This window comes from Argiope bruennichi, chromosome 9, assembly GCF_947563725.1.
Source record: "Argiope bruennichi chromosome 9, qqArgBrue1.1, whole genome shotgun sequence".
In the NCBI taxonomy this organism is placed as follows: domain Eukaryota; kingdom Metazoa; phylum Arthropoda; class Arachnida; order Araneae; family Araneidae; genus Argiope; species Argiope bruennichi.
Window position 1 is genome coordinate 93,704,883 of NC_079159.1, and position 27,178 is coordinate 93,732,060.

The 27,178-nt window shown below is 26.9% G+C and overlaps 2 protein-coding genes across 2 annotated transcripts; one reads left to right on the top strand and one right to left on the bottom strand.

Annotated features, from left to right (window-relative positions):
* Positions 1 to 2,819: 2,819 nt before the first annotated feature.
* On the bottom strand, positions 2,820 to 9,411 carry LOC129984465 (ubiquitin-40S ribosomal protein S27a). The gene is made up of 5 exons (XM_056094351.1): positions 9,276 to 9,411; positions 8,637 to 8,689; positions 8,292 to 8,346; positions 7,865 to 8,082; positions 2,820 to 2,986 (listed from the first exon to the last, which is right to left on the bottom strand). Exons 2-5 carry the CDS (start codon positions 8,682 to 8,684, stop codon positions 2,837 to 2,839), a joined length of 471 nt encoding a protein of 156 aa, XP_055950326.1. The 5' UTR covers positions 8,685 to 8,689; positions 9,276 to 9,411; the 3' UTR covers positions 2,820 to 2,836.
* A 551-nt stretch (positions 9,412 to 9,962) lies between these two features.
* Positions 9,963 to 26,415, top strand: LOC129984464 (BTB/POZ domain-containing protein 6-B-like). Its single transcript, XM_056094350.1, has 3 exons — positions 9,963 to 10,273; positions 16,032 to 16,455; positions 18,654 to 26,415. The coding sequence occupies exons 1-3, from the start codon at positions 10,201 to 10,203 to the stop codon at positions 19,699 to 19,701; spliced, it is 1,545 nt and encodes a 514-aa protein (XP_055950325.1). The 5' UTR covers positions 9,963 to 10,200; the 3' UTR covers positions 19,702 to 26,415.
* The last annotated feature ends 763 nt before the right edge of the window (positions 26,416 to 27,178 follow it).

Here is a 27,178-nt window from a genome sequence, read left to right on the forward strand (position 1 = left end):
ACACAAAATGAAGCTATTTGTTGTACTGATGTGACAGATGCCCCAAAACAAACTATGAAACGCCAAGCGTGTCATACCATTGAAAGACTTGTAAAAAACAAAAAGTCGGTAATATTTTCGAGATATTGCAGCAAAGGTCCGTTGCACATTTACTAAAATATGCTAGTGAAGTATATTTACAGTGAAATACTGATTTTCCTTTCATATTTGTTGTCCTATATACTTCTTTATCTTTGTGAAAATAACATACTACTGATTTCTTATAATAGCTTTTATAAATATAACTAGCTAATATACAGCACCTAGCTTTTATAAATATAAAAGCTAGTTGGGCTACAATTTTGATAGTTTTTTTTTTTTTTTGCATTAATTTTAATTTCATACTTTTTCTTTGCGCAAATTCAAAATGATATTCTTTAAACTTGAATCTTCGAATACTGCTGCTGAATTCTGTACAAGGTTAGAAATTTGCTAATTACATCTTTATAAGTATAAGTGAAATACGTAATATAAATTGCACATCATAAATAACACAAAAATTAGATTTTTCATTACAAACCGCCTTTGGCGACCAGCTACTTCACTAAGGATATCAATTATATTTAATTTCGATTTAGTTGTTTAAATATAACAATGCCCATGATTCATCATCAAAGCCGTACCATTTTAGTAGCTTTACATATGTTCTCTTTATTGTGTGCATACATGTTCCTAATAAAGACAAGTCTAATGACATTATAGTTAAAAAACGTAAATGTCTGTCTCATCTATCTTCTAAATTTCACAGTATTGTAACTACTTTTTATTCATTTTGTAATTTATATAAATATTAAACATAAGCCTTTTCTTTTTAGCATTCGACAATGGAAGAAAATAACTATATGGTATTTGATGAAACAATGAAAACAATTTAAATTTCAGGAACAATGTAATTTATAGTAGAAAAATATAAATATTTAAAAAAATTGCCAAAATTAAAAAAAAAAAATTGCACGTTTATATTAAATTGGTATCATTAAAAAGATAATTTTTTAAATTATATAAAAACCGTTATATTTTGCAATATTTTCGGAAGCTATTGCAGAAAAATTTCAGAATTTTACCTAATTTTTAATTAAAGTTCTGATTATTATTTTAAAAAATCCCTCCCAGATGCACATTGCCTTCCAAGGAATATACGCCAAATTCGGAAGCTTTTAGATCAAACGGTATGGCCTGCAGAACGCCAACATACACACCTTCATCTTTATTAGTAGTATAAAAAAATTAGGCAAATCCAAATGAAAGGATATTGAGATTATTAATATGTAGTTGGGCCATCTTTTGGATAACAGCAGACCACTCTGCAATAACAGTTGCTACTCTATGAAGAAGACTATTTAGTAATTTTGGAAATATTTCCTCAGTACTAGTAGTTTATATACTGCACTGCACGTTTCATGAATTTATAAGAGAAAAAGTTAAAAGGATATAAACTGTTCTCATTTTGACAAATTCTGTAATACCCACCTTAAAGGTGGGGAAAAAAATTAACGTAAATCGTACGCCTAATTCTTAAGAAAATTGGCTCGGACTGAATTTGTTTTTCACTGATAAATGATTGCACAGATATGAAAAGATAAACCTAAAATAAGGGCCAAAACTTATAATTTTTAGGATTTCAAAGTCTTTAATAGATGTCTTGCCTTCACACGATAAAAGAAAACTAGGCTGGATAGTCACTAAACAGATACTCAGGAGCGTAAAGTATATACAATTCTCTTTAGTGCTGGTGAGCCGGTTTCTGTTTCAGACGATATGCAGAAGGTTCTCAGAGAAGAAATGTCAGCTATTTGAGCCAAGTACACTCAACAAGATAAGGAATCCTGCTGTTGTATATATTTACTTGTACACAGAGTGGTGATGTAATTTCATCTGCTTCCCTATTATCACTAAAAGCGATAGGAAAACCAAGAGTCGCTAACAGTCCTAGTTGAATTTGAACAGGCATCAATCTAAATTTAAGCTATGAAATAAATAACATATGAATGGAGAAAGGATGTCCCTTAAATGTTTTCTATTCATATGCTACACACTTCACAGTCTAAAGCAGATAGGCACCAGACCAAACAAGATTTTATTGTCTTCCTTATCATCCACGAGATTGAGAAAGCAGATTAATCAACTTCACATTTCATATATATATAAACCATCCATATATAAATGTACACAGGGTTTGACTACTTTCAGAATTCACAGGGTGAAATATAGTCATTTAAAATTGTTCAATTTCCTTTTACTCTTTATCTTCATTTTCTCACTTTACATGTCAGATGCCTTTTTTCAATAATGAATGATTTTATTTAATAAATTTTTCATTTCTAATGAATTATTACATACTTGACAGTTTCAGACTTATTAAACTTTAAAAATTATAAGTTTCTAAAGAAGCACAGGTAAATAGCCCAAAATGAAAAATATTTCCACAAACAAATATTTTCAAGTTAAAATTGACTTGAATTCCATAATTATTGGAAATCTGCTTTAAGTGGTAATTATTAAAGAGATCTACATGCATTGTTTCTTAAACTATTAAAAAAATACTATGTGGCTGTTTCTTTTTCAATTAGCATTCTCTTATGACTAATATTATCATATAAGTAGCCAAGTTCTAAATACATAGAAAATAAAGGTGGAGCCACAGCTATAGTGACTAGTCATCATTTCTTAAGAGGGGAAAATGACGTATTAATATTATTTCATACATTTTTTTCCTACTTAAATTTTTTTAGAAAGTTAATGAATTAAGAAGTTTACAATAGATAAATAAAGATAAAAAATGGTTGTTTTATTTCATTTATTTATCTTCTGGTTTATTATACACAAAAGTCAAGCAGCACTTTCCACAGTATTGTCTATCAAAGTGCGAAGCCATGAAGGACCCAGCTCCACACTCCTCATTAGGACATTCCCTACGAAGACGGGTGATTTTACCATTTTCATCGACCTACAAAAGTAAAGAGGACTGAATTAAAAAGAGTATAAAGAACTTAAATGCAATATACTTACAAAATAACTTCTCTGAGCCTTAATTTCCCCCCAAAAGTATTCCAATTCCACTCAACCAATAGTTCAACTGCAAGGAAACTTTACCATACTAACACTGCTCTAGATTGTTATAAGACTAACAAGATACAGGAATACAAAGTAGAATACAGGAATTCTTAGTAAAAAAGTAACTCTTTTGTAAACAGAATTATGCAGAAAGACTTCATTTAATGATGTATTATTATAGGAGGAAACTGTTCTCAGATAAATAGCAGTCATAGTAATTATTTTCATGATATTTCAAACGGTAATTCCAAATCATCACAGAACAATTTTACAGAATTATTAAGTACCATTTCTTAAAATTAACAACTGATATAATGTAAAATAAGATCAACTTAAATTAAGTAGAGTTCTGAAATTATATAAAATTATTTGATCATTAATCAGAGCCTTAATTTCTTTCATAGGCATTCTCCAGTTCCACTCATCCACCAAAAGTACAATAATGAGACATGAACAAGAGAACCTTGCCACATCTTTATTACTTCCTCAAGGATGTCACAGGTATGCAACAGGATGCCAGGAACACAGAATACTCTCAGAGAATGGATTGAGATCTCATCATTTTAAAGCAGTTCCAGAATTATAAAGGTTACTTTTTATACAAGACAAATGCTCTCAGATCAAAAGCAGTCACAGGTTTTGTTTTCATTATTTATCAAACGGTAATTCCAAATCATCACAGAACAATTTTACAGAATAATTAGTATTATCTTTTAAATTAACAGCTGATATAATGTAGAATGAGACCAATTCCAACTACAAAATTCAGGAAGTATATAAAATTATCTGATCATTAATCAGAGCCTTCGCTTCTTTCATAGATATTCCAGTTCCATTCATCCACCAAGAGTACAATAATGAGACATAAACAAGAGAACCTTGCTACATCTATATTACTTCCTCAAGGTTGTCACAAGTTTGCAACAGGATGCCAGGAACAAAGAATATTCTCAGAGAATGGATTGAGATCTCATCATTTTAGAGCAGTTTTACTTTTTATACAAGACAAATGTTCTCAGATCAAAAGCAGTCACAGGTTTTGTTTTCATTATTTATCAAACGGTAATTCCAAATCATCACAGAACAATTTTACAGAATGGTTAATTAGTATTATCTTTTGAATTAACTGATACAACGTAGAACGAGATCAATTCCAATTAAGAAAATTCAGGAAGTATATAAAATTATCTGATCATTAATCAGAGCCTTCGCTTCTTTCATAGATATTCCAGTTCCATTCATCCACCAAGAGTACAATAATGAGACATAAACAAGAGAACCTTGCTACATCTATATTACTTCCTCAAGGTTGTCACAAGTTTGCAACAGGATGCCAGGAACAAAGAATATTCTCAGAGAATGGATTGAGATCTCATCATTTTAGAGCAGTTTTACTTTTTATACAAGACAAATGTTCTCAGATCAAAAGCAGTCACAGGTTTTGTTTTCATTATTTATCAAACGGTAATTCCAAATCATCACAGAACAATTTTACAGAATGGTTAATTAGTATTATCTTTTGAATTAACTGATACAACGTAGAACGAGATCAATTCCAATTAAGAAAATTCAGGAAGTATATAAAATTATCTGATCATTAATCAGAGCCTTCACTTCTTTCATAGATATTCCAGTTCCACTCATCCACCAAGAGTACAATAATGAGACATAAACAAGAGAACCTTGCTACATCTATATTACTTCCTCAAGGTTGTCACAAGTTTGCAACAGGATGCCAGGAACAAAGAATACTCTCAGAGAATGGATTGAGATCTCATCATTTTAGAGCAGTTTTACTTTTTATACAAGACAAATGTTCTCAGATCAAAAGCAGTCACAGGTTTTGTTTTCATTATTTATCAAACGGTAATTCCAAATCATCACAGAACAATTTTACAGAATGGTTAATTAGTATTATCTTTTGAATTAACTGATACAACGTAGAACGAGATCAATTCCAATTAAGAAAATTCAGGAAGTATATAAAATTATCTGATCATTAATCAGAGCCTTCGCTTCTTTCATAGATATTCCAGTTCCATTCATCCACCAAGAGTACAATAATGAGACATAAACAAGAGAACCTTGCTACATCTATATTACTTCCTCAAGGTTGTCACAAGTTTGCAACAGGATGCCAGGAACAAAGAATATTCTCAGAGAATGGATTGAGATCTCATCATTTTAAAGCAGTTTTACTTTTTATACAAGACAAATGTTCTCAGATCAAAAGCAGTCACAGGTTTTGTTTTCATTATTTATCAAACGGTAATTCCAAATCATCACAGAACAATTTTACAGAATGGTTAATTAGTATTATCTTTTGAATTAACTGATACAACGTAGAACGAGATCAATTCCAATTAAGAAAATTCAGGAAGTATATAAAATTATCTGATCATTAATCAGAGCCTTAGCCTCTTTTATAGATATTCCAATTTCATTCATCTACCAAGAATATAACAGATATAAACGAGAGAACTCTGTCATATCTACACTATTTCCTCCAGGTTGTTATAAGTCTAACTAGATGCCCGAAACAGAATACTTTTAGAGAATGGATTGAGATCTCACCATTTAAAAAAAGTTCTAGAATTAAAAAGGTTACTTTTTATATAAGACATAAATGTTCTCAGATCAAAAGCAGTCATAGGTTTTGTTTTCATTATTTATCAAACGGTAATTCCAATCATCATAGAACATTTTTAAATGCTTCCATAGAACATAGTAAGCTTATAAGGAAGACTATTTTAAAACAACTATGAATTTAAACAGAAATATTTAATTGTTGCAGATAGTAAAAAAACTTAAAAGATTCTGATTTCATTAAACATTTCAGTTTCAATTCAACCTACAAAAATACAACAGCAATATATGTACATACATATATGCTGCATCTATGAATTTTTCCTAAGTTCTTGCAGGTTTATAACAAAATAACATAGACCAAGTCCTTACACACATTCTAAATCTTGTTAAATATAAACAACTATGCACTTCTATTTAATGACACTGTTCTCAGATAAATAGCAGTCATAGATTTTATTTTCATGGATTTTCAAACGGTAATTCCAGTCATCATAAAACAGTTTTATTTATACAAAAACAAGAGTTCCTTGCTATAATTTTAGATAATCCAAGATGTAGTTATAAGAGTTATTGTTTTCGATTTAAATAAAAGAAAATTCATAAAAATTTCAATGAATATACTTCAAATATGTATATGAATTTCCAAGAACTAAAAATGAAGATAATTCAAATCATTTCAAAGATTAATCAGAGCCTTAGTTTCTTTTATAGGTATTCCAGTTCCATTCCTCCACCTAGAGTATAACAATAAGATGTAAACAAGAGAACCTTGCCACATCTGTACTATTTCCACTAGGTTGTTGCAAGTCTGCAACTAGAAGCCAGGACTATAGAATACTCTCAGAGAATGGATTGGGACAAATCACTATGATGGCTAAAAGCAAGATAAAAATGTTCCCAGATTAAAATAATCAGTTATTCAGATAGTAATTCCAAATAACCATAACTTTTTTTTTTAAATACCGTGCATCCCAAGAACACTAAGCTTATAAAGACCACAATTAAAAAATGCTTCTCATAAAACAATTATAAAGTTCATTTTATCTTTGTAAACTAAGATTAATCAGTGTAGCTTTTCTGGGACAAATAGCAGTTTTTGTTTTTATAGATATCAAACAGTAATTCCAGCCATAACGGAGCATTTATTCAAAATTTTTGAATATACTCAAAATAATTCAATTTGAAATGTAATTTTAGCATATTTATCTGAATTTCCAATAACCATCAATGAAGATGATTCAAAACAAAGATTAATCAGAGCCTTAGTTTCTTTCATAGATATTCCAGTTCCATTCATTTACCAAGAGTATAACAGTAAGATATAAACAAGAGAACTGTGTCATATCTAAACTATTTCCTCCAGGTTGTTACAAGTCTGTAACTAGATGCCAGGAACATAGAACACTCGGAGAATGGATTGAGATCTTATCATTTTAAAGACGTTCTAGAATTATAAAGGTTACTTTTTATATAAGACAAATGTTCTCAGATCAAAAGCAGTCATAAGTTTCTTTTTCATGGATTTTCAAACGGTAATTCCAGTCATCACAGAACTTCCAAGAGCTGAAGGAGTAAACAGCTTTTACAAACTAGCACGATGCTACAAGCTAAATAAAATTTGAAATCAAACCAAGAATATATATATATATATATATATATATATATATATATATATATATATATATATATATATATATATATATATATATATATATATATAAATGGATGAATCGGAACTTTAGCTTAATACTGAAAGGATTTTAAACACAATTCATTCAAATAAAAGCCTTATATATCTACAAAACTTCCACAAGATTACAAATTATGAGGAAAATAGGAAACTCTCAAATAACAGACTGAGAGTTTATCATAAGATCTTGATTCTATTAAGATTCGAAATTATTTCCAGTTACAGAATTTAGAATAAATTCCCAATCTTAAGTAATCAACTTTCTGAAACAGTATAATCCATTAACACGTATAAAATTATTTTATGTACTACATTAAAAATTAACACTGTAATCTATATATTAAAAAATTACTTGTTTTTCATCAAAACATAATAAAAAACAAAACACTTTCACTGCACAAACAATTAAGATTCCAATATAAACAATTTAATATATTAATCCTATGAAGTCAATGTTTCAAACAAGTTATTGTTTTAAATATGGTAAATTACCTTGTAGAATTTTAAAACAGAAAGCTTGACTTTCTTCTTCTTATGCTTATTTTTCTTGGGTGTAGTATAATTCTTCTTCTTTCGCTTCTTAGCACCACCTCTGAGGCGAAGTACCAAGTGCAAAGTTGATTCTTTCTGGATATTATAGTCAGATAAAGTGCGTCCCTCTTCCAGTTGCTTACCAGCAAAAATCAATCTCTGTTGATCAGGTGGGATACCTGAAAAGAAAGTTACATAAAATTTACATAAAGTGAAAAATCCTAAGTGAATTATTAGAATTTCTTAAACATAGGATTTGTTATAAAAAATTACATTTTAGATGACATTACACTCGCAACAAAAACTCAACTTCACTATCCTATTAAGGACACAATGACAGTAAATAAAAAATTTCATCATAACAAGTATCATGAAAAACAAAAATTACCTTCTTTATCTTGAATTTTTTGCTTCACATTTTCAATAGTATCACTTGCTTCAACCTGTAAATATTACTTTCATTTTTAAAAGAACTAAATAAAAAAATAATACTACAATACATAGAAGTTATGTAAAGACAGGTGAAAATAAAGATAAAAAAAAGGAGTACATTAAATTCGAAAAGAAACTTAATGAATTAAGTTCATGGATATGACACAGATTACAAAAGACCTAAACATTTGCAAGAAGCAAATAAGACTAGTTTTTATAAATATTTAGATAAGTACAAATTAAAAAAAATTAGTTATTTTGAAGGAAATTAAAATTAAATAATACGGGGAGAAAAACTTACCTCTAGGGTAATAGTTTTACCCGTCAAAGTTTTAACAAAGATCTGCATGTTTTCTGTGGGAGAAAAAAAAATTATTACAGCGGATTACAATTATCCTTGTATAAGAATTATTTATCTTCAGCTACCTTAAATATTGATAATTATTAATATAAAAAAATACTGAATAACACTCTAACATAATTTCATGAAAAACGCCATTTCTATACCATTTATACGATCTTCTTAGAATTAGTTTAGCTATGAAATTCTGAAAAAGGTCAAATAATGACAAAAATTCATAAATGCATTAACAATTTGGCTACATTCGATTTAACAGGGAAATTTGCCTTTATTGTAATTAGTAGAAGCGCAATAGAACCACGTGTACGCTTCAAAAATTTAAATTAGGACTAACTAAACACGCTATAAATACATGTAAAGAACGAAAATTTGAAAAAAAAAATTGGGCTACTAATAGTACAAACTGATATTTCTACAAAAGAAAGATTTCTACTAAAAACAACGATTGTCTAATTTTAACTCAATTTAGGCTTACCTACAGCTAAGTTACTGAAACGTTTTATTTATACACAATAATGATGAGAAAAGGGATAAAATGATAACAAATAACATTAATTGGAAATTAATACTTAAAATTACCTTTTAACCGAAACTCCTTATAAGAAATTTATTATTCTAGAAGCAATTTAAGCCACGTATTTCACGAACGAAGAACATGGACGCACATCCCTCACCGACAAGAACAGCACTTTGCTAAGCTAGACAGATGCCAACGGTAATTAAAAATATGATTAAATGTCGAAACATAGATTGGCACTCTTTCTCTTTCTTAATCATTTTAACTTAATTAATTATAAGTAATTACACTATAATTTACAAATAAATAAATTTGTTTCTATTTTATTTGTTTTAAAAATAAAAGTTAAAAGCATTTACGTCGCTCTAGAACATCAAACACGGATAGATTAATTCAAATAAGAAATTAGATGCAGTCATTACAAAGAAAATATTTAGAAATAATTTCAATTTAAGCGATATTTGATAAACTCTGTTGATTTATTAATTCAAAAAGTATGGACCATTCAGTTCTCCATCACCAAAAAAAAAAAGCTATCAGGAAGAGATTGTTATATCTATTTTCAGAAAAGAATATTATAAAATTAACTTTTTTTTCTAACGGAAGAATTTTTACTGATTTCTTTGTCATTTCATTTTCATTTCGGAAATTTCTTTCCTTACGGTACTGAAAGGCTCGACTTCAGGAAGCAGAAAGCTTATTTTTGTACTGCGACCGTCTTGGAAAAAAAAAATCGTTAGTTTTTATTATTAGTTTTATTGTCTGAACTTCAATAGCACAGACGGGTTATTAAAATCTATATTTATTTATGCTCTATTACATTTTCTTAATTTATAATCTGCATGTTTTTCCATTCTGATGTATATTTTACCATATCAGTACACATGTTCTTCGCACAGATATGATGCGAAAGACTCTTTTGCTTTCTACTCGATGATTGTCAATGGCGTAGCAAATTGTATTTATTACTAAATATCTGGAAGACGTATGATGTCGGCCAAAACAAATAAACGAAGAGAAGAAACCAGTTGTGCGCCTTTTAATAAGACTTGGATGTTGGGTAAGTTACTTGACAGAATCTCCAAAGTTATTTTTATGCCAAAATAAAATCTATATATTCGCTAATAACGGTTCCTGAATGAGTTCAGTGTTTGTTTTGATATTGCATTGCCACTAAATGAGTGATTGTGACCTAAGAATTACTCATTTCCGTGAAATCAAAAATATTGTATAACAACTTGTGGTTTCAAATAATCGTCATGCAATTAAAATTAATTTTTAGAAAATCAGGTTTGTTAAAGATAAATAAATTAAAATGTTCATTACGTTGTTTGTAGAATTTCTATATTCGCATTTTGACACGTTTCAATATCTTTATTATTTTGGTCTATCTTTTAAACTACGGGAAAATTAAACAGAAGACAAAATATTACTTTAATACAAAATTATGTTTGATATAATGTGAAAAACCTTTTTGTTAAATAAATATTAATTAAAACTATTTACTTAAATTAATTATTACTATAGTAAATTAATTATTACTAAACTAAATTAATTATTACTAAACTAAAAATTATTTGTGTAAAAAATAAATTTAAAATGTTAGTTTTTATCAGTTTCCTGGAACAATTCTTGTTTTTTATTTTAATCATAAATTATATTGTATTTTAAAAGTTTTCAGAAAATTTTGATTACTGGTCCATCTTTCAATAGAATTTATTAGAATACTACAGTATTATGATTTTGAATCAAATGTGATATAAATAAAGATATCTAATTACATCCCTGTATAATTATGAAATTGCTGGATGCCTTGCATGTTATGGAAATATAAATATATTTGTAGATGAATTGCCATTTTTTTTACCGCTTAAAAACTTAGAGCTGTAATTTTTTAATAAAGAGTAATTAGAATTGTATTTTCGAATATGGTAAATTTTATAATATTTTAGCATATAATATTTACATATATATTGTTGGTAATAGTTGCTATTGAAAAGATTATAAGTTTAAGGCTTATATAGCAGTAGTCTTTGCAAAGTATTAAATATTATATATATGTGTGTGTGTAGTAATATTTTAAAATCTAATTTAAACTTAATTTTTTAAATCTTAATTTAGCCTATATAGATTTCATTCTAAAATGTTCTCTTATTTCCTGATCCAATTCCACCTTTTTTATTTAATTAATGCAATGGAAGCTCTGTAAAATTGCTAACATTGATAAATTCCCACATTCAGAGTGAAGGGATAAACAATTATCAAGCTGAGACATTCTTTTTAAAGATTTTAATAATTCCCTTGCCTGAATTGACAAGTGTAAAGAAATCCTTCTCAGAATCTTACAGTAATAAACCTGGGGAAAATATTTTTCCCTATCTTTTAGCTTCTCCTCATTTTCATTCTGTGTTGATGTGTTCGTCGCTTATACTTGTACACAAAGAGTATGGACCATTCGCTTATGCTTGTACCCGGGATGGAATAAAACAAAGTTAAAAATTCAAAGTGTCTTTGTTTTTGGCTGTGACTCTGCTTCAAAAATTATGCTTATATGTATATATATATGTGTGTGTGGAAAACATATTTGAGCAGTTGTATGGCTAAATGGAAGAAACTTTTGGAATTTTTAACTTTGGTTACTTCTGTCCTGGGGGGCATAATTTATGTACAAGCATAAGAGGTAGGAAATACATCAGTTTACATCACAACACAAGTGCTGAAGATAAAAATAAAGATCAAAATTTTCCCTTCAATGGCTTTTATAATGAGATTTTGATAGGGATTTCTTTGCACTTCTAGATTTAGAATAGGGAAATTTAAGGTATCTTCAAAAAAAAAAAAAAAAAATTGCAAACAGTAAGGATTTTTATCCTGTAACTTGTAAGTATGAGAAAATGCATAAGTAAGCACTTTTATAGAGTGCATGTTGAAAGTAATTAAATAAAAAGTGGAATTGGATCAAGAAATATGAAGAATTCTAGAATGAATTTAATATGTTAAATTAGATTAAGAGATATCATCACAAATATTTCCTTTACGATTTTTGCAAAAAATAAAGTGATGGATTTTTTTTTTTATCTAAGTAAGATTTAATGTTCTATTTAAGGAATAAGTAAGAACTTCTTATAAAAAATATGTGTGATAAATTTATTATGTCTTCTATTTTAAAATAAATTCTTTTTGCTGCTGTTTAATTCTCATATCATCCAAAATAGGTTCACAAGTCATCAGTAGCATTTCTTACCAATATATAATGCAATATCAACAAGCTTTTTGAAGAATAAATATTTCCAAAGAATTTAACTAGTTAAAACAAATATTTTTAAACATTATTTAAAATTATATAAGACATTTATCATTTTTAATGGACTTAACTTTAAAATTACTAAAACAAATTATTTAAGATCTTTTCACTTATTATTGACTAAATATGTAAATGAAACATTTTTGTTAAATTCATGCAATTCGATTTTGTTGATCAAATAAATAAACACAATTTGTTAGATATTAACAATTTTTTTCATTAAATAGCAAGCAGTTTTGCTTTTCTTAGGTCATCAATGCTCGGTGCAACATCATAATGATTTCCCATACTCATTTTTGTTGTGAAAAGCGACTCCAGAATTTTTGTATTCATGCTGAATAAAGCTCCCCCCCCCTTACAGCTAATCATGCTAAAAATACTTTCACTCTCTGCTTTGCTGTGGGCGAAGATTCAAAAAATTATTATTTTCAGTGTATTTTGTATTTTTTCGTATAACTATGGAATTCCCTTAGCTGTTGGAGGGTAAGAATTCTTAAAAACAAATCTACATTAAATTAAATATTTCACTTATGAGGTACATAAAACTTTAGTTTTCCTAATACCTCTCAAAATATTGTGACTGGGGATTTCATTGTCGAGAGATAAAACTTTCTTCCCTCTTAAGATTCTTCAAAAGTTCTTTATAATTGATTTTTCTAAAAATCTCAAGATTCTCTCATTTAAAATTTCCAAAGTTGTGATAGTGCTTTTCTTGCTTTCTTTTCACGTCAGATACCTTTCATTATTAATATTCTAATAACAATCTTCACCTAATTAAAATATTTTCTGAATTGAATCTTTTGTTCATTCCTAATAGTATTTCAAGTTAACAATAAGTTGATTTTTGGATTTCATTGACTATCGTATTTTTAAAGGTATTTATTCTACTCAGCAGGATCTATCACCATTACTTATAAGTATTTTGCCTGGAATACTCATACAAGCAAATTCTTAATTTCCTTCTTTTCTATCCTTTACATAATCTTACGTGAAAATGCATTGCATATCATTATTTAATTAACTTAAGATGAAAATTTTCATTCTGTATTGGAAAACTAATTATAAAGCTAGATATTAATACCCTGGAATTTATTCTTGTTTTGTTTTTTGGAATCATTTGCATTTATGACTACAAAATATTATTTTTTTAAGAGATGGAAAAAAAAAATTGATTATTAGAGCTTATTTGCAGTGATACATATATATAACCTACAACAGCTATGGAATTTCTGTATTTGTTATAGAAATTAGGTGAAGGCTTTGGAATTCAGGAGTGAAATAACTGTACCGAATTATTAGCAAAATACTGTGTCGAAAAGACCATTTACTCGAATCTTCATTCACAGCAGTTCTGATAATGAAAGTATTTTTAGCATGGTTAAAAAGGAAAATAATGAAAAAAAAAGGGACTCTTATGTAGTATGAATGCAGAAACACAGAAGTCGCTGCTGATAATAAAAATGTATATAGGACTGGGTTATAATGTTAAGCTTAAAAAAAAAGCTTAAGAGATTACTAATCAGTGAAACAAAGTTGTAAATGTCTTACAAATAGGATTAATTTATTTGATCCCCAAAATTATGTTATATGATTTAAAAAAAAAAAAAAACATTACTTCACTTATATATTTATTTAATAATAAATTTCTATTAAATAATTTCGAATGTTTGAAAATATTTGTTTTAAAATTATTTATTTATTATTAATATAAATTGTTTTAAAATAAAATTAAATATTGGTTTTAAAAAGTTAATTTTTTTAGAAATATCTATTCAATAATTAGTTGATATGACATTATATTTAGTGTATCAATTATAAGTGCTAATGGTTACTGGTAACTAATATTAAAGAATATGCGAATTCACAAAGTATGCAAGAGAATTCAATATTAAAAAAACGTCAAAATTATACTATTGTTAATTAGGGTGATATACCTATTATTGCTTTCAATACAAACATTTTTAAGATTAAATCTAATTTTGTAATATGACTAACATTATATATATAGATTTATAGTTATCTCTAAGTTTGAATTCATTGTTATGTAGCATATTTACTAAAAAAGCTGTATAATTAATAAAATTACTGAGTTGACTTTCTGTAGAAAATAAACATATATGCAAAATAATTAATGCTAATAACAAAATAAAATGTATGTTTGTTATTAAAGCTTTTGGATGCAGAATATTTTATCTGGAGTTACCAAGTTTGGGGGAATATACTTTGGAAGATGAAAATGTGGTTCCTACCTTCCAAAAAACAAACAAAAAACAACAACAATTCTTTAAAATAATAAATAAAAATGTAATAATTTTTTAAAAATATTATTGTACAAAATTAATTCTTTAACCATCTTAAAAGTGCTAAAAATTAATTCTTCAATGGTGCCAATTTACTTTTTTAAAAATGTAATTTGAATGTTTTCAAAAACATTTTGAGTCATAAATTGATATAATGCTTTTCATCTTTGTTTTGAAATTCAAACAGTTTTCATTGTTTATTCAAAAATATTAGTGTTTTTTTTCTTCTTTTTTTTCTATTGTTAAATTTATTTATCAGTGCATTTTTATTTAACTAACCTGCTATTGAATGTGATTGTTGGTATGCCATTTTAGTTTTGGTACCAGTTGCATGAAAGGAATAGGAAATTAAAACTGATACTGACAACATACATTTTAATATTCAGTGATATGAGTATTTAAGTTCATTAACGATGTTTAAATTTCACAAAGATCAGAACAGATCAGGTTTCTTAAATTAACATGTGGTTGAAAATAATTTGAAGTTTAAACTACATTCTTAAGGAGATGAATATTAAACAGTGCATAAAATATTCCATTGAAATTAAACATAGTTACTATTCTTAACACATAATCTAGTTGATAAAAACTGTTATTAACTGATAAAATTACAAACTTTAAAAAACAAACAAACCTACAGTCTTTCTCTCTGTGTATATATATAATAAACATATATGCTTAAAGACTTACTTTCTTATGAAGATAGATGATTTAGAATATATTCTTATAAGACATTATAATATTCTGTACTCTTTTATCATATACAACTTTATTTTATTTTTTATATGGAGATACTCAGTTGTACCAGATAATTTTTTAAACTACAAAAAGTTAATTTATTTCTATAAGTTGTTGATAAATTTCAGAGATATAAAATTTAGTAAAAGGCAAAGTGGCAACTTGAAGATAATGAACAAAAAGTATCTATACTATTTTCATCCACTGAGAATGGGAACATTAAAGGTAAAATATTTCTATATATGAAATCAATGTTTTTCATTAGTGAAAAAAAAAAAAATTACTTATCATGAAATTTTTGCCAAGAATTCTTTTATTTTATAATAGTGGTTAGTAAAATTTGCAGGAAACCTATTCAATAATTTTTATTCCTACAGTATACAAACTTAATGAATTCTAACTTTTATTTATATTGATTAAATTGGAATTTATGTGATTTTTTTATTTGGTTATAGCTAGTATTTCTATTATTCTAGGATTGGGAAACTTGCAAACAATCCCAGCTAATTTACCTCTGCAGTATTCACCGCCTCCATCATTAGTCAGTCCATTACCAAGTCCTATTCTTAAATGCTCAGTATCTTGCAGTCCTTCACCTGCATCTGGAAGTGGCAGCAGTACTGGAGGTACAAGTCCTGGAAGCACATCTGATCCTAACTGGCAGTCGAATCACGCCAGTGTCAGAGAACGTAATGCTGCTATGTTTAACAACGAATTGATGAGTGATGTGCACTTTTTAGTGGGTCCAAAAGGAAGTGCTCAAAAAATTCCAGCACATAAATATGTGTTGGCAACTGGAAGTTCTGTTTTCTATGCCATGTTTTATGGTGGTTTAGCAGAGAATGATGCTGAGATAGAAATTCCTGATGTGGAACCTGCTGCCTTTTTGACACTTTTAAGGTAACTTTTAAAATTTTAATAAATTCTATGGATTAAGTAATTCTCGAAAAAATTATCATCTGTTTCATTTTTCCGCTTTCCAGAAATATATGTATTTTTTAAATTAAGATAAATCTAATATATCTATGCTTCACTGTCCAAAATATATTTATGGAAATACACAATACATGGTATGAAATGCTATTTTTTAAAGATCGTTAAAGTTCTTAGGTTGCCACTACATACCAGATGTTTCAAATGCCTCCTCAACCAAAAGTTACTGGATTGAGGTCTGGAGATAGGAGAAAGTACAGATTACAGAAGTGCCAGCTAATATTTTCCATTGAGATTTGGGTTGAAATATAATATAACAATTAAAAAATAACCTATAGGCAGTACAATTTTTATTTATTTATTTTCTATGTTAATTTATTTATTTTCTGATCATATTAAAGGTAATACATGAATTATTCTTATACTTTTATTAGGATCTTTAATAATTTTTGCAAGGATACTGCGAATGTATCAGAACTGTATCAAACAATAAATGGCAACTGAAAGCACAAATTAATTTTTTATTCTTAATAAAATACCTCCTAATTTTGTCAAATAATGCAAAAATAAAATTTAAAAGTTACCATTAAATTAATTTGGGATATAAAAGTTTGTATATTTTATTTACATTGAATTTGACAAACTTAGATGATGGTTTAAAACAAGAATTTGTTCCTCAAGTTTGTTTTTTATTAAATTTACATGACCTTGAAAGTCTCTGAGGGTTTCGTATTTTTATATTTTATTTATTTATTTAATATCATTCTTTAGACTCCTGTGTTGGATTTTTATGAAGCCAAGTATACTGATATAATATTTGAAAATTAATATCATTCCATAACTGATATTCTTATATTTTTCTGTTGATTATATCTTTTTAATAAGAGGATGAAGAAGTTAAATTTTGTGAAATGTTGCTGGTCACAGTATTATTGTTATTTTTTAGTAGCGTATTGCTGAATGACTTAATTTTGCAATTTTTTTTTTTTTCTTATTATGCAAAAACAAATCTTATAGTTAATGTAAAGATGGATAGGTTAACAAGTATAAAGCTGTGTATTCTTTTAGTAATTTTGAAGATGTTTGTACACAATGCAGTGGTACCAAAAATATTTCATTTTTTAAATTTTTTAATATTGTAATTAAAGCATAAACGAAATTAAAAAAAACAATGGGGATTCATTCCTTTTGTTCAATACATTAATCCTTATTTTTGAAAAATTGTGGATATATATGGAGTCAGGGCTGTAAAAAAGTTTTAATTTATTAATGAAGATGAAAATTTATAAATATTGCCTTTATTTAATTACTAACCATAATTGATAACTAATTTGTTTGCTAAGTTTAATAATTACTAAAATTTTCAATTAAATATTTTATGCAGTTGCTATTATAGGCTTCCTCAACAAAGTATTTTTAAATAAATCTTGATGTACATGAGCATATAATATTTTAATTTGATAATTGTGCGATGCTTCTTCATATTCTTCCCTCTATATCTTTGTTTACACTTTAAAATTTTTTCATTATTGTTTGATTCTAAAGCTTAATTGTAAATACAATTAAATTCCAAAACATTTGTTAAAAGCTTGCCTTATATTAAAATCTATTCAACATGAAAATATCAGAATAATTCTCTTTTAAATATTAACAAAAACAGTAGTATTACTAGAAACAACAAAAAAGAACTTGAGTTTCTATTTGAACAATGAAATATATTGTTGCAAAATACATTATAAATATTTTCGAAAGATAATTAACATTTTGAATATTAAGATGTTAAAAAAAATTATTTTTGTGCTGTAATATTTTCGGAAGTTATTGGGGTAAAATGTCAAAATTTTGTTTCATTTTTTTTTTAATTCATAAAATTTTTTTAAAAATTGCCTTGGATGTAAATTTCCTTCTTCTAAAGTATATATGTTATATGTTGATAGCTCTTAGTCAGACTAAGGATATCCTATGTAGTACAATGTTCATATACATCATCTGTATTATTATTATTGGGGATATATGTTTAAATTTAAAATTGTGCCTTAAACCTATAAGATATCTATATTTATACTGTAATTACCTGTAAATTTACCAATTAAAAATTGTTAAATAAATGTATTTGATGACCAGTTATTCATTATAGTCATTATACATAATGAATTTTTTTTAAGGTTCCTGTACTGTGATGATATAAATCTTGAAGCTGATACAGTTTTATCTACTTTATATGTTGCAAAGAAATATCTAGTGCCTCATTTGGCTCGAGCATGTGTTGCATACCTAGAAACGAGCTTGACAGCAAAAAATGCTTGTGTGTTGTTAAGTCAGAGTCGCCTTTTTGAAGAACCTGATTTAATGCAACGTTGCTGGGAAGTGATTGATGCTCAGGCCGAGCTAGCTTTTGCTTCTGAAGGTTTTGCAGACATTGATTATCGTACACTGGAATCTATTCTTTCCCGTGAAACTTTGATGATCAAAGAATTTGCTCTTTTTCAAGCTGCTCTCAATTGGTCGACTGCGGAATGTATTCGCCAAGATTTGGAACCTACACCTGAGAATAAGAGACGAGTCCTGGGAAATGCTATGCATTTAATAAGAATCCCTACAATGACACTTGAAGAGTATGCAAATGGTGCTGCACAGTCAGGCTTGCTCACTTTACAAGAAACAAAAGATATATTTTTGCATTATACTGCAAATAACAAACCAGTTCTACCTTTTCCCACCAAACCTCGTGTTGGCTTAAAGACTCAGGTCTGCCACAGATTCCAGTCTTCTGCATACCGCAGTAATCAGTGGCGCTACCGGGGAAGATGCGACAGCATTCAGTTTTCTGTGGACAAGCGGATCTTCATTGTAGGATTTGGACTTTATGGATCCAGTAATGGTGCTGCCGACTATACAGTAAAAATTGAACTCAAAAGAATGGGGAAAGTTCTGGCTGAAAATAAAACCAATTTTTACTCAGATGGTTCAAGCAATACTTTCCATGTTTATTTTGAACATCCTATATTAGTGGAAGCTGATACTTATTATACAGCCTCAACGGTCCTCGATGGTGCAGAGCTGAGTTATTTTGGTCAGGATGGTGTGAGTGAAATGACAGTAGGCTGCATTACTTTTCAATTTCAGTGCTCTTCAGATAGTACCAATGGAACTGGTGTCCAAGGAGGTCAGATACCAGAGCTAATTTTTTATGGCCCTAGTCAAGACTCGTGACTCGACAGAAAGCACAGGTACTGTGGTTTTCGCAAAAATGCTACTTCATTTGTTGTAGATCCGTATTCATGTTTCTTCTCTGTTTTGTTCACATGTGTAAAACGCATATTCATGTCATAAGTTACCTCTTATGAATGATTTTGTGTAATTATATATAATATTTTATTTTTATCTTCAAAGAATTATCAAGCTGACCAGATGATGCATGGCTAATATAGAGACGACTCATCATTGGACTGTTTGAGATAGCAAAAGAATTGTAGAATTTGTAGAATATTTTTTTCTTTTCTCAATTTTAAAAGCTGAATTAAATGCAAAAATCCCTAAATATGATTAGATGTATAGGATATTTAATGAGCAAATTCTGTTCATTAACTTTTGTAGATGGAGTATATCAAATTTTATTGGGTGATTTATTTAAGATTTTCATTTGTCTTTATAATTTCCACATAGTCTCTTACGAGATAGATTACAATTAATTGGACAATTATTAACTGTATATCAGTTAATAAAGGATCTGAACAATAGTATATATGTACGATTCTTTTATAGTGTATAATTTTTTGTGATGTCAATTTTTTTATTATTATTATTTAAGGGGTATATATATATTTTAATGTGCTGGATAATTGTATTTACTGTGCTACAATTGCTGAACCCTGAGTAATGTGGATAAAAAAGAATATTTTATATCAAGCCCTCCATTTTTTTCTTCTGAAGTGTGAATATTATATTTTTATCTGGTTGATATTGATGTTTTTTGGAAGTTGGCTTGTGCTTTATGTAGTATAAATATAAAATTTGTTTCTTTAGGTAAAAAAAAACCTTATTATGTTCTTTATATGTATATATTTTTTTTTGATTTAGTTATTTTTAAGGCAGTTCCTCGAAGTTGCAATTATTTAAATGCATGAATACTTATAAATTGATAGAAGTTAAAGAAAATATGAACTTATGATATATAAACTTTTTATGAAAAGTGTAGTTCATGTATATAATTATAATGGCTTGTCATTGATCTTCAACAACGATATATTAAAATAAATTTTATCGAATTTAAGAATGTCAGAATAAAAAAATTTTCTCTTTATAAAAATTATTTACTTTTTGTGATAATAATAAAACAACTAGCATACTTTTATGAGATATAAAAATATAATTTTGTGAATTCTTTTTATTAATTATTCAAGATTGTCTCTGTTGCATTCAATTGTTTATAGATTCATTGCCAATTCATGTGAACAAAAAAATTTTTTAATTTAAGTGTTTCTTTGAAATTTCTATTTAATTTGCCAATATTTATTATTTATATAAAAGATATAGCTAAATTGTTAATTTGATATTAATTTGTATTTTAAAAGTTCAGCAGGGATTTTTAATGATCAGAAATGTAAAATTTTCTATTTGAAGAGAAAAGAAATTTTTCTTATGTTTATGTGACAAAGGATTTTTTTCTCATTTCTGGCTTATTATATCCTTGGTTATTAGGTTATCCTGAAAGTTATAACATTATTTTAAATTTATTTTCTCAATTTCGTTGTCTATCAAGCTGATTTTGTGTTCTATGGATTTTACATTAATTTTGTAATATTTTAGATGTTATTATAAAATGATTGTAGTATCTTCATTAGAAAATTAATAAGTTATTAGTTTCACATGTACCCTTTAAAAATGTGAATTTGAAAACTAATTACTATATTCTCTTTCTTAGCATTTAGTGAGATTTAGTCATTCTTTTCTCATTGATATAACATCAGAGAGGATGCTTTCAGCTTTTATTATCTATTTCAGACCATAATAAACAAATATCCTTGATTTATCTTTTGTGGTTCGAGTTTTAAAACATAATTATTGCAATATGGTGCATACATTTTTAAATAATTTTATTAATATCTTATGTGCCAATTCTAAAATTTTAGTTTCGGCTGAGAGCTATAGCATTTTATGACCATGATATTTATATTTCATTTTAGTGTCTATGGGCATAAAATTTGTTGATCTTGCTATGTGGATTCATTTTAAGCAACTATTTCAATAAAATGTACGACCTAGTTAGTGCTTGAATATTTTTATCAAATCTCGGAATATATATGCCTTTTATTGATGATTTTAATTGCAAATGCTTCTGCAAACATTAAAAAAGTTTCTTGAATTGAATCTAAAAAGTAAGACGAATATAAAAATCTTATATAATGTATAAATGCTGATCAATGGCAGGTAAAATCAGTAGGGTTTGAATGTAGCTTCAGAATTCAGTTTTTCTTCTTATTTAAACCTGAATACATAAATAATTATCGACTTTTAATGTATCTATTTTGCAGAGAAATCTTTTTAAAGGATTTATGTGATGTGGTAGATATAGTTGAGTAATAATGCTGTGTATAATTTTGAAAAGTTTGATTTCTGTTTAGATGTGTTATTTACAGTTTATATGTTTGTTTAAGGGGTAGTCTCTTTATTAAGTGAATAGGGTTAAAATTTTTATGATATAATTAATAAGAACTATTCATTGTTTTCCCATTAAAATGATAATTAATTTAATTTAAAAATGATAATTTTATATTCAGTTTTGAAGAATCTAAATTCCAGAACTATTAAGAAATACTCTTAATGTTTGTATGTTCAGAATCTAGGTTTGTAAATTATTTTTCTTCCTATAAATTTGAAAAAGATCATTTTTAGAACGTAATTATCTTTCTATATCTTTTTTTTCTTCTTTAATTCAGTGGTTCTTAACCTTTTTAAGCCGCGACCCAAATTTGAGAAATATTTGAGAAAAAGTCAAAATTTTTTCATTGCTTTATTTTAGATTGTATTTTAAAAAAATCTTCAATCCTACGATGATGATTTTTTTTAACTTACAAATTTTTTATTTATTTTTTTAATAATAAAGATAAACAAAAGTACTTTTCGATCCAAGGAAAATTTAATTAATAATCAAGTGTTTTTAATAATTTTTATTGACCAAATTAAAATATATTTATAACTTTTTGAAAATAATTGACATTTTGATTAGCACATAGATGCTAATGGGTGTTTCTTTTCTCTCAAAAATAATTCGACTTCTGTCCGTAATGATAATACTCTTTGAACAACTTTGCCCCGGGACAGCCATATAACTTCAGAATAATATAATAAATGTTAGTATTCTGCACCAAATTCGAAACACAGCTCGAGGAAAGTTCTACAGTTAAGACCTCTTGATTTGATAAAATTGACTACCGCAACAATTTCATCCAAAACGATACATAATTCGGGTGATAATTTTTTTGAAGCAAGATTTTGTCTATGTAACAATGAATCGATATAATTTGTGGATTCATTTGTTTTGCTCTTGTTGAAAATCCCTTTTTAGATGCTGTCATGGCAGCTGCACCGTCGGTGCAAATACTGAAACACTGATTCCAATTTAATTCTTCTTCTTTTAAAAACGAATCGACCATAAGAAAAATATCATCACCTCTAGTTGTTGTTGATATCGGTTTGCAAAATAAAATGTCCTCCTGTATATCTGTTAAACCTGGATACCGCACGTAAACCATGAGTTGAGCATCTTTACTTACATCTGTCGCGACCCAAGAAATATGCTTCGCGCCCAATTTTGGGTCGCGACCCATAGGTTAAGAACCGCTGCTTTAATTGAAAGAAATTCCTGTATTTCTTTCTCTGTATTGTATGCTATGTTTTTTTTATTTATATATCTCTGGTTAAATCCATAAATCATTCTTTGATATTATATTTTATTCAGATTGTTTTGTTTAGAAGAAATTTGTATTCCTATTGCAATAATATATTTAAATGAATTATTATCAATAATTATAACAATAGCATCATAATAATTTTTTTAAATGATTGTAAATTTTCTTTATATATATATATATATATATATATATATATATATATTCTCTAACTTGAGAGCACATTAGCTCTAGTTTTGTTTGAATTGAAATAAATGGTCATTTAACTAGTTTACTTTAAATTTTCTTTTCATATCTCTTAGTTTTGAACTATGACATTCTATTATTTTTCTTGCTCATTTTAATTAGATTGCTTTTGATGTTGGCAAATTTTTTTTATGTTGTTAAATTTAATTTAATTTTTTTTTCGAAAAGAAAACAATACTGTGACATTTTGAAAAATGAAAAGAGAACCTTTTTAAGTTCTCCTCTATAAATGAATGAATATTCATGCTTTTTTAACAGTAAAAAAAAGAGAGGGAAATTTTTTTATATGTTTGTTACATTTGAATTTAAAATGTTAAATTTGAAGTTTTAAATACTAAGATATATCTTCCTCTCAATTTAGGTGATAAATCTCAAGGGCTAACCTATTTGTATGTAATATATCTGTAAATAAGAGATAAACTAGCATAAGTAGCAATTTTAATATTTTACTGGAATGCTAAAAGAAGTCCCAGAGTGCTATGTATCACATACCACTCTGGCAAGTCTTAGCATGTATGTCCCCTTCCATCAACCTACATCTATGATACATTGCCCATTCAAACATGCTGTTGAAATAAAGAAAGTATGATAAAAATATTAAAATTTGATTTAAGATAACTTATTTGCGAGGAACTCCTTTCTTTCTCTTTTAGTCTGAGGAAAGTTTTTTTTCTTATTGTAATACATTGATTTTGGATACATGTAATGGAAAAATTAAATCTATTAATTTTAGATTTATATACCTATGTCTGCTTTTAAGATTGTTATTAAATACAGATCTGATTTTTAAATAATTAGATCATGGATTTAATTTTGCATGCTACTATAGTTCTGTTGTGAACCGAGAGGAATATAATTTAGGAAAAGGCATTATAATGTAGTATGTTTTATTTGTGAAATCTTTTGCCAATATTATCTTGCAGGAATCTAATTTTTTTTCTTTTTTCCTCTCCTAATTTTCAAGTATATGAGGGAAATTCTGAAAATCGATTTCAGTTGATTTGAATTAAGTTAATTCTAGAATGTAATGAATTGAACATAATATCTAATATTTAATAAATGAATTTGCAATCCTATAAAACTCTGAAAAAAGGATTTATTTGATGATATTAGATTGTATAATATAATTTAGATATATATGTTAGAATTTTACTGGCAAACTACTTTTAATTGATCTTTGGTCCAAGATCTGATGCATTTTATTTTACCATATTTATTATGTATATTTCATGAATTTCAAATTGTCATTTATTTACTTATTTGATCATTATCTAGCTTTAACTTGTCACTGAACATTTCTGATGAATTGTAATTAATAGAAGTCTCGTATATTTTATTATTCAATTTAATTAATATGGAATATAATTTAATATTTCTTTTAATCATTGCGTATCATTTGAAATATTAGTCTGTTTCATTTTACTCTGAATATTGGGTTTATAGTAATTTATATGTTATGATAAAAATATGCAAGCCTTAATATTTACTGATCTCATGACAATATATATTGCATTTAAAATTGATTTCTAGAATGAAATTGTTTAAAGAGTTATTAGATCTTATTTAAGCATTACTATTCTGCATTTAAAAATTAATCCATTTTCTTTCAGTCGTTAGTCTTTTCTATTTTACGTGTTCATGCATTGGTTAAATTATTGTTTTGACAGAATAGTATATGCAAAACTAAAATTTATTGTTTACTTCAAACTTTTACAGATTACATTTTTCCTATTTCCATTATCTATTCTAGCTTTGAATAAATTTTTAAATAAAGAATTGATTTTATTACTAATGTATTTGTAATAATTTAACTATATTATATTGCAATAGTGGTGGAGTTTTAAATTTATACACTAATTGAATTTTTTTATTTTGATTGATTGACATCTGACTGTGATGGTAGAAATTATGGTTAATGTGCTTAGAACAATATGTATAAATTTTAATAGATTTTTCTGCATAAATTAAAAAAATTATATGTTTTGGGAAGAATTATAACAATTTTCTCCACTTGTTAGTATAATTAAGTTGTGTCACTTTCTGAAAAAGGTGAAATTGATTTGTTCCTGTCCACAAAATTAACAGAATTGTATATTGTGCTTTATAAATTGTCTGAATTTTTTTGTATATATTACATGAGGTAATATTCATTTTCTTAAATCTTAATCATTTAATATATATACTCTCTTTGTACATTAGCAATTTTTTTTATTACAGATTTTTAATCAACAAATTGAAAGCATCATGTTCTGTGTAACAGTGTTAAAGGGTTATTTGTGCCAGATACTATATGCGATGCTAATTGTAAATGTCCATATTCATGATTGAATATGCATGATTATATAATACTCATTTATATTTTTAAAATCATCATGTGCACATTTTCTTTTTAATTTAATACAGAAATTACATTAATTGAACAGTTGTTTCTGTTTTTCCAGATTACAGTTATTATTGCTTATTGATCAATTTACTTGCACTGCACTTCACTTCACTTTGAAAGCATTAAGAGTTTTAGAGTATATCTTTATAGTAGAGAAATATTGAAATTAAAGTTATTTCTTACACTTGAAAATAAAATATACTATATAGAACAGGTGATTGCGAAGTGCATTACAAAAATAACTATTTTATTACTTTAAAATATTAATAATACTGTTCAGTTGCTACATTATTATTGAAGTGGGTGAACATTTCTTGTAGAGAATGTTATGTAGCTAAAGTACAATGTGAGAAAGTTTAAAATAAATCTATATTAGAAGTGAAGAAAGTTGTTTTTACTGTTTCATTTATTTGTGATCTGCATGAAAATATATTTTAATCAACACAAACAATGACAAACAAAGAAAAGAAAACTGCTTTAGGAACCTAAAGCAGTATGCATTTCAGTATATAAAAATATTTGAAAATCACCAAATATTGAGTTTTTATTGAAATTATTTTCATAGGAAAAGAAAAATATAATAATAATAATTTTCAAACCTAACATTAGTTAATGGTGCAAAATTTATTTATAAATTGAATATTGGTAAATAAGGAAAAAAGATTTTTTTGTAAAAGATTAATTAAATTTTAGTATAATAGTCTAGAGAATTTATTGTTGTAAATTTTAATATAATAACTTACTTTGAGAAATATCTCCTTTTTAATTTATAATCAATTTTAAATTTAAATGAACAACAAAAAAACTTATTTTGACAATTCTAATAATAATTTGATTAATATTATTTATTAAATATTTAATAAATATTAAATCGTTATTTTTTACAAAAAATTTAATTGTGACGAGTATAATTAGAAAATTGATTTTAAATTTTGTGTAATTAGTTAATAAAAGTGGCCCAATATACAATGTTTGAGAACCATAAATTTCAGGTTCATTTGTTAAATTTGCTTATATCTCAGAATATTGCATTTAAGTACTGAATTGCAACATTAACACTGGATTATTAAGAATCGGTGTTACCTGAAATAAATAGGCAATAAATATCCCAAATCAGTGTAAGATTTTGACAACTTGAGCTCACATGCAC

Bases quoted from the DNA above. Each gene is read 5' to 3' on its own strand.
- LOC129984465 (XM_056094351.1), bottom strand. From the start codon at position 8,684: ATGCAGATCTTTGTTAAAACTTTGACGGGTAAAACTATTACCCTAGAG. The intron at 8,083-8,291 runs GTAATTTTTGTT...CTTTCTTTTCAG, and splicing joins AAAAATTCAAGATAAAGAAG to GTATCCCACCTGATCAACAG. The intron at 2,987-7,864 runs GTAATTTACCAT...TTACTTTTGTAG, and splicing joins CTGTTTTAAAATTCTACAAG to GTCGATGAAAATGGTAAAAT.
- LOC129984464 (XM_056094350.1), top strand. From the start codon at position 10,201: ATGATGTCGGCCAAAACAAATAAACGAAGAGAAGAAACCAGTTGTGCG. The intron at 10,274-16,031 runs GTAAGTTACTTG...CTATTATTCTAG, and splicing joins TAATAAGACTTGGATGTTGG to GATTGGGAAACTTGCAAACA. The intron at 16,456-18,653 runs GTAACTTTTAAA...ATTTTTTTTAAG, and splicing joins GCCTTTTTGACACTTTTAAG to GTTCCTGTACTGTGATGATA.